The 8,773-nt window shown below is 36.4% G+C and overlaps 1 protein-coding gene across 1 annotated transcript; it reads left to right on the top strand.

Annotated features, from left to right (window-relative positions):
* The first annotated feature begins 859 nt into the window (after nucleotides 1–859).
* On the top strand, nucleotides 860–979 carry LOC119552540. The gene has a single exon (XM_037862160.1). It carries the CDS (start codon nucleotides 860–862, stop codon nucleotides 977–979), a length of 120 nt encoding a protein of 39 aa, XP_037718088.1.
* Nucleotides 980–8,773: the final 7,794 nt, after the last annotated feature.

Below are 8,773 nucleotides of genomic sequence, written 5' to 3'. Positions count from 1 at the left end.
TTTTTTTATTTTTTGCAAATTGTATTTTTATTTTTAAATAAACAAGCCGAGTTCATTGCATTCTCCAGAATAAGAATATAGCAAATACGACACGAAAAGCACTCGACAACCAACAAAAGGCGAAAAAAACAGGAACGTCGACTGATATACATGGCGTATAATTAACGGCTGCGCGTGTATGGGGAGTTCAAGTTAATTTATCAATTCTTTCATTTTCGGGACTTGACAATACTTGCATTTAAGTAGGGTGAGTGGTGGCGAAGTCATAATATCGATGGTATATATAGAATCAATCAACTGATTAATTGCAGCTGTACAATCTTGCTATTTGTGGCTTAAGTTACATGCCTTTATGTCTGGTGACATAATTAACTCGTTAAGTTATGGTACGTAATATAGGTTTTTCCAGGTTTACCAATGATACAAAGTGGGATATTCTTAAGAAAAATGATTTACCATAATTTCACAGTTTAAAATGAATTCTTCCATAATGAATTACTAAATCATGATTGGAATTCTTCCATTATTGAAAAAACCCATCCCCTCAAGTGTGAACAGCTATGTTTTCCGCTCATCTGGTGCATTTATCAGATGGTGCCATATTCCCTCGGAGAGCATTGAATGTCAGCGGTGATCGGTGGTCGGATTACACTAAAGTCGGTCAATAACTTCGGACCCCTGCACAAAACGTTTAAGTGACCACAAGTGATCAAGACGTTCCTGTTGTTGTTTACTCCCCTGCGAACTGAACTCGAGTTTTGGATGCCACGTTATTTTAGTTGACCGGTTTAATGACTCGAACTTAATTTGCGCCCGCGGAGAGAGGAAAGTAGCCAGCAAGAAATGCAATCCGAAAAATATGCGAAACAACAAGGCAGACAACACCCAACGGCAAAAACTCGGCCTGGAGAGAAGGAGACAGCGGCAGCGACGCGTCTGGGGGCTTACACTAGAGGGCGAAATTCTAGCAGCTTTTTAGAAAGAAAGTTGGCTTACACTTAAGCTTTAACTTTCCAAAGTCGTATATTCTGTATAAGGAAATATAATAAAGTTCCGATTCTAATTTACTTTGGACATATTTTGAAATTTCAGATATATGTATCTGTTCCAACCGAATGTCGTTATCCATAATTTTAGAAGTGCCTTTTTCTTGAGAAACTCTGACCCTAAAATGGCACACTACATAAATTAAAATTTAAAAACATTAACTCAAAAAAAATAATTTAAGTATCGAGTCTTCTTTAATTTTACTCTTAAAACTAAAATATAGATCCTGTAATATCCATCTTTCTTCCTTTTCTATAACTATAATATTATACACAATATTGATACACAATATTATTGATTTCTTATTATCTTAAGTAATTGAAGGATTCCGAATTATTTTGTACAGTTGAGAATACGAAAAGTAGTATATTGAAGGTGGTATTTTGAAGACGAGTATTACTTGATCTTAGAAAATAAAAAAGTATATTGAAGGTGGTATTTTGAAGAAGAGTATAACTTAGTCCTAGAAAATAAATTGTTTTATGAAATGAAATGTATTCCTAAAAACAAACATAAGTTATGTTAAGGATCTGTAGTTTTGAGTGGGAGTGTTATGATCTTGACCGCCACTGTAGATGGAGGCGATCTGCTTGTGTGTGTGTGAGGGGAGGGGATGGAGTGGGCGGTGCAGTCTGCAGGAAGAGCCCCAAAGGCGGCCGTGTGTGTGTGAGTGGGTCGCCAAAAAGGAAGACAAAGAGTGCGCAAGTGTGCGTTTAAGTGGGGCCCCGAAAAGAACGATGCGCATACGGGGCAGGCCCAAAGTAACTCATATTCGCGGTTTCGCGAGAGTGTGTTGGTGTGCGGCGCGGAATCAGGCAAATATATAAAGCGGCGATCGGGCGATGCAAAATGCTCATTCCGCCGCCGTTCGTTCCGTTCGCTTTACTTTTCGTACTTTTCTCGCATATAAAAAAGTCAAACAAAATAATAAAATGAAGCGATCGCACACACACTCACGCACGCACACCCATATATACATATATATATATATATATGTACAAATATATACATATATATGCACGCAATGGCCGCCATTGACGCCGACTGCGCTGCCGGCGTCGCTGCCGAGAGTATAAAAGCATAAAATCACTTCGTACTCGGGCTTATTAAAACCAAAACTGTGCAAGTGTCGAGATCGGTGGCAGCAGCTGCAAAAGAAACCCCAAGGACCCATCCAATAAAAATGCCAAAAACCCAAAGTTCTAGTGAAATTCACCATTCTGACTCCGCAAAGTGAAAGTTTTGCAATTAAAATCCACAACAGCACGATCGAAAATAGTATCAAACAATTAGCGCAGAAAAAAAGCACACAAAATAAAAAAGAAAAAGAAACAGGAACGCGACGCGCCCGCAAAAAGCGAATAAAAAAAAGAAAATCGAAAGTGTTCTACTGACATGGATTACTTTTTGCCCCCCAAACTACAAACACAACAAAAAGAGAGGGGAGAAACTAGCGCTAGTTTTGTCTATTCAGAGACCCGAAGAGTGAGAATTGCAGAGAAAGAGAGCAAAAAGCCGGTCAAAAATAGAAAGCACTACACCGTAAAAACTATTAAACTAACGCGATCTATTAAATTTGCAATGGATGAAGAAAATGCAAAACTTAGATGATATCTACAGCTATAAGATCGCTTGACTTTGTAGGTTTTTTGGAATTTTTTGGGAAGCTAAGATGATCGAAGTTAAATAAAAACTTTTAAAGGCTTCTTTTTCGTAAAACACTTTGATACTTTGATTCTTCTAAATATAAAATATTATCAAATATAGCGCAACTTTATAATACTTGCAGTTCGAAGCCTTAGAAGATAGCCAGTATTACGTATACTAATTACGTATGTTGAGTTTTAAACATGATAAGGTTAGAAGTGGGGTTAATAGATGGAAAAGTGCTGGATATAGAACTCAGTTGATTAAGTATTTTGAAAGTACCTCAACATTTCAGCATTCATTAGGAAAAGGGAATTACTTTTGGGTGCTTTTATATATTCTTTTGATTATGATTTGGCACTCGATAAGAAAGGTTTACTCTCATGGAATCCCAACTAGGGTTTATTAGATTTCTCCCCGTGTAGATTGCGATCTCTTGGGTTTCGAGGTCTACGTGCACTTGGCCACACGGTTCGCTCTTCGTTCTCCGCTCTCAATTCTTCCCTCTCAAATCTTCGCTCTTTTTTTAGAGAGCCGTAGCGCCCGAGCAGGAATTCTAATTCGCATTCTCGCCACTTTGAACTTGAACTTTAAATGCACAAACATTTATGTTTGTTGTTGCCCTCGAGGCGAGGGCGTGCTCCTCGTAGAGCTCTCTGGCAGCAAAGAGCTCTACTCCACTCTACGGATCTTTAAATATGTACACCACTCACCGCACAATCAGTTGCGAGGCGGCGTTCGTTCCATTTGGGCGCTCGACAATCGCACGATGATAAATTTTCGACTGGCTTGCAATTAATTTGGCTCTTGACGAGCCCCACAAAAGTGAAAGTCGCGAGTGAAAGACGTGGCAGTTTTATATTAAAGAAAAATACGAAAACGAGCCACAGATCAAACATGAACTGTACGCAAAACACGAAATGCGAAACGGCGGCAACAAGTTAATAAATTAAGACGGCAAACGAAAAAATCCAGATTTCAAGCAATGCAAAGAAAGCGGCTTCGACTACTTTGCTTTTATTATAGGAAATTTGGAAGAAATAATAAAAATAGTAAAAACTGGCACTACCTTAAAACCAGTATCACACCATTCTAAGTGGAGAATTTCCTTTTAAATCTAGCCTCTACTAGGCTTTGTCTGTGCATTCGAAAACCGATCAGACATAGCCTATAAGAGGTTAGGTGTACCAAGGCGAAAAATCATCGAAAACGGAATCGATTACAGTTTTGGGAATCGGAAAAGGCGGAGGAGGAGGAGGCAACCGCCTGATAAGCATGTTTCCCAGCATCCCATCTCATCCCATCCCATCACATCACCCAATCAATAATAATAATTCCCACCTTTCTCCTCCCATCTAGCTGGTTTAATTTTGGACCCCCCAACTGGCCTGGTTATTTTCGACTGCGTTATTTATTAGTTAATAAATTATAAATGTATACTTGAATAAAAAGGCGTTTCTCTGACTTTTTGATGAGTGTGCGTTTTCATGGGGACTCATTGAACGATTATTGCGAGTCGAGTTGGCGGCTTGGTTTTGTTGATTTTATTTTGTTCTCGGGTTTTGCTGGGCCACACAAAGCGGATTGGATTTCAGTTGATTATCGAAGGCGCCACTCGCGAAAACAGCTGGTAATTTTCCAATACATAAATGCATGGAAAAGCTAAATGCGTCGTCACGAAAATTCTAGGAGGTCAAAGCTGGAAATATTTCCCCAAGGAAGAACGCGTCCAGAATTTTGGGAGCTTTTTCGAAATATTATTAATCATAATCAAAATGTCATGGGACTTTCTATGAAGAGGAAAAGTTGAAGCCTTAACCAACCAACAGGAATACTTTTTCAGAACTTAAGAATTTTTATTATATTTTAATATACAGAAGAAGTAAAATGATTCGTCATGAAAATTCTAGGAGGGGAAAGTCTAAAAACCCTCTGCGGATGTTTACTTCATAAATATTTGATTTGTAAAATCAACCCAAGTTTTTGATTATAAATTACTATAAGTAATAACCGAAACGGATGTAAAAAATGCTGAATCATTTCAATTATCGGTCACTGCCAAATAAATATAATTATTTTTAATAGATACAAGACGTAAGTATCAAAATGTTTAAATTTAGAAACAGAAATTAACGGTTGCACTGCTTGAAAAAGCTAATTTACCAAGCTTTTTAAGACCACCCTATACGCGATCAGTTTTGGAACTGCTTTAAAATGTAAGGTAAACTATATGTAAAATCTGCCATGTAATGTAAAATGTTATTTTTTTTAAGTAATTTAAAACACAATAAAATAATTGGTTATATTTTAAATTATGTTTTCCCGAACATCGAATTATTAAGTCTTAAGACTTAATTAAATGAAATTAGTAGACGTAAATTAAAACATAATTTTAAAAAAGAGTGAGTTTGGAAAATAAACCCTTCATTCTCTGTTCAAAGTCTAAAATTAATTTTGCAACAACATTTGCATGTTTTATAGATACCCAAAGCTATTCTGCCATCCCAAAGAGCTTTAAAGCTTCCACTTCTCATTCAATTCTTTCCCGAGGTTTTTGCAGATGGCTCTTATTTTGGCCAAACTGTTTGGAACGTCAATGGAATCTTGAGTTAACTCCCACATTGGCAATTCATTGGCTTCTGTTGCCTTGGTTTATCTGCACAGGCTGCACATAAAACACGATCGGAATGACTGAAAATGCGTTTCAGACAGACAGTCTGCCATTCCGCTGGATTTCTCACACATAAAATCCGAGTCGAAATCGAAGACATTAACCAAAGGAAAACAGATTGCAGCGCCAGCATCGTTCATGTCTTCCCTAATGGCTTGTACATGGCACTTGAGCACTCTGCCGAGCCGTATTTATGGCCTGCACTCTACCATTTTGCTATTTGTCTATGCACAGAGAAAAATAATTAATATTTTAGTAAGAACTTGACCTAAACCTCGATTGTTAGTGTATAAAGAAGTTAAAAACGTTAAAGAAAGGTTTTTTCAAATGTATATTTCTTTGAGGTATTTCTTTAATTACAATTTTAAGAAATTGGTGAATTATTAAAAATATATAAAGATTCTTAAGAGGCCCAAAAGTATGTATATTACTTGAGCCCAGAGTTCTTAAAAATATGTATAATAAAGAGGCCAATGAAACTACAATTCAAAGAATTTGCAATTATGGTTAGCCTAGGCAGTACAATTTTTTTTAATTTTCCACAAAAAACTCTTCTAGTCTCATTAAATATTTTTTCTAATAATCAACAAATTTTTAATTATAAGATCCTTTTATATTTTATAAAACAGAATAATATTTTAAGTGTAATTTTACTATTATCCAGCTGCCGGCGGCTGCTCACGCGGCTTATGCAATGTGCAATGCGAGGCTCATCATCTTGGGCTTGGGTCTAGCCCGGAGTACATGGGTTAACTTTTAACCCACATCCAGCTGATGGCTATTCCTGGTCCATCGGCCGCGAGGAATGACCTTCCCCCCATCCTCGCCAGCTTCTTTCACGGAATGTGTTCGAATTTGTCGGAGTTAATTGAGTGGCACGCCCACCGCGGCCAGCAGACAGCCAAACAAATGATTGCAGTTAATTAAAATTAAGCAAAAGCCCTGCCAGCAGCAACAAATAGCATCAACAGCGTTACCAATTCATTGCAGTAATAAATTGACCCACTTTCGAATCTGCAACCTGACCCAACTACATGGCAAATGTAGAAAAACAACGAGCGAAAAAAACGAAATATATATAAAAAAAAAACATACACAAAGCCCAAAACAAACTTGGCTGTAAAATCGACAAGCGCCAAACAACAACAAACAAGCCAGAGCAAACCAGCAAACCAGCAAAGCAACAAAACAAACTCAACACTTTAGTGCAACAGTTTAGTGTCAGGCAAAACGAATGACTTAAGAAACGAACGCGACCGCCCGACGGCAGTCGCCCCACCGCTCACCCTTCAGCCCCCCTCCCCTGTGGGCCTGTCTGCACGTGAGCCGCCGTCAGTGATGGCCACTATTGTTAACCAAAATGTGGTTGAAAAATTTGCATATAAGTTGCTGTAATTGAATTGGAAAATAGCGGGTTTTTGGCACCCGTAAAATGGCCATTTTTGGCTGCGATTTCGTTTGAACTTTAAGTAATACAAATGTATTATTTTAAATTATTTAAAAAGGTTTTTTTTTATATATTAAATAATATATTTATTTAAATATTAAATATATAATTTATAAAAAACCTCAACAATTATCAGAAGAAAAAATTCAAATGAACATATGTAAATAATTTCTTTTAAGTTGTAAAACTATTTGCAAATTACAAAATAGCTGGAATTCTTTTATACATAAAATTGTCTTTATAAATAAATGGAAGATTTAGATAAGCGGGTTTTGGTGAATTAAATATAATTAACAATCCTTAAAGATATAAAAAAATGAAAGATTAAGATAGGCTGGGTTTTGGTGAATTAAATATATATTTAAATGTATATTTAAATACAACTAACAATCCTTATTTATTTAGATAAGCTGTGTTTTTTATTTAAATGTATAATTTAATATAATTAACAATCCTTATTTTTTTAGATATGGTGGGTTTTGGTGAATTAAATATATATTTAAATGTATAATTAAATATAATTAACAATCCTTAAAGATATAAAAAAATGGAAGAATAAGATAAGCTGGATTTTGGTGAATTAAATATATATTTAAATGTATAATTAAATATAATTAACAATTCTTAAACGTATAAACTGAACACAATTAAAAAACCTCTGCAAGGTGTATAAATATCTATAGAAAAATAGAATTTCGTAATGTGAATGCTAAAAGCATTTTCTTGTACACGTAAATTTCCTTGGAAATAGCTGGCACCTGCTGAAGTGGAACATTTTCCACGATTTTCGCTTGAAAACGGCCAAATTCGCCACTCCACCTGCACTCACCTGGCCAGTGTGTGCCCACGAGTGTGTGTGTGCTCTTCTCAAACCCCAGGAAATTAGTCTGAATTGGAATTTGAGTGGTGCGCAGTAGCCAAGAGGGCGGACTCGGTTGCAGTCAGCGCCAATTCAACTTCAACTTTGAGCGGCAATTGTTTGCCATCAGCAGCAGCAGCAGCCAAGGTATCCAAGGAAATGGGGGGAATTGAGTAATTGACTTCATTGCCTGCTGCAGCGATTTTGTTTTTATTTTGTGGTTCGAAGCTGCTTAGCTAAATTGCAATACTCTGCAGACAGATTAGTTGCGGAAACGGGACTGATTGGGCAAGTGCAGACAGAATTATTTGGGCGGGCTTGGGAGAAAGGGAAGCTGCTAGGCGGTTTGTGGGTGGAACGTCGGTGAATGGGCGACCATTTAGTAGGGCATGATTAAATTCAAAGATTTTTTAGTCTCCGAAAAATTGTGTCACGAATAAGATAGTAATACTCAAAGTACCAAGAATACAATAGTTCATTATTAAATACCCTTGATCGGGAATTTAAAAGTATGGTTTAAAGTATAAGAACTCCTAAGATAAGTTTAAAAATAAATATTCAAGGAATATGTAATATAATAAAATATATAAATTATTATGAATGTTTTAAATAAAGGTTACAATAATTTTAAATATTTTTTCTTTTTTTCCACTTTAAAAAGTAAAATATTTTCTAGCTTAACTCTTTATTTTTTTAAAATTAGTTAAAAATATCCCATTTATTTACTATTTTATCCCACCCAAAATCAATGATAAATTCCCTCTAATCGATAATCCCCCTCAACCAATCACAGTGCACTCAAAAGCCGCCTTGAGTGGCTTATTACCTGGTAGATTCTGCTGTGCTAACAATCTCTTGGCCACCAGCCACTTGTCCAGTTCAGTTCAGTCCAGTTGAGCCGCGTTGATTTCCAGTGAGGCGGTCAGTTGGATTTCATGCTCTAGATAATAACATGCAGTTAGCGCGAGTGCTTTGAATGCAAACTTTTTGGCTGCCTGGCAACAACAAAATGCGAATATAGAAACACATACCCACTGAAATGTATAAAAAATAATTTAAAACTTGATATTTTATTGACTTTCAACATTGGACGGGTTATTAC

The sequence above is a fragment of the Drosophila subpulchrella genome, chromosome 3L, assembly GCF_014743375.2.
Source record: "Drosophila subpulchrella strain 33 F10 #4 breed RU33 chromosome 3L, RU_Dsub_v1.1 Primary Assembly, whole genome shotgun sequence".
NCBI lineage: Eukaryota > Metazoa > Arthropoda > Insecta > Diptera > Drosophilidae > Drosophila > Drosophila subpulchrella.
The sequence above is the reverse complement of the archived record's forward strand: the minus strand, read 5'-3'. Positions and strand labels throughout refer to the sequence as shown.

Bases quoted from the DNA above. Each gene is read 5' to 3' on its own strand.
- LOC119552540 (XM_037862160.1), top strand. From the start codon at position 860: ATGCGAAACAACAAGGCAGACAACACCCAACGGCAAAAACTCGGCCTG.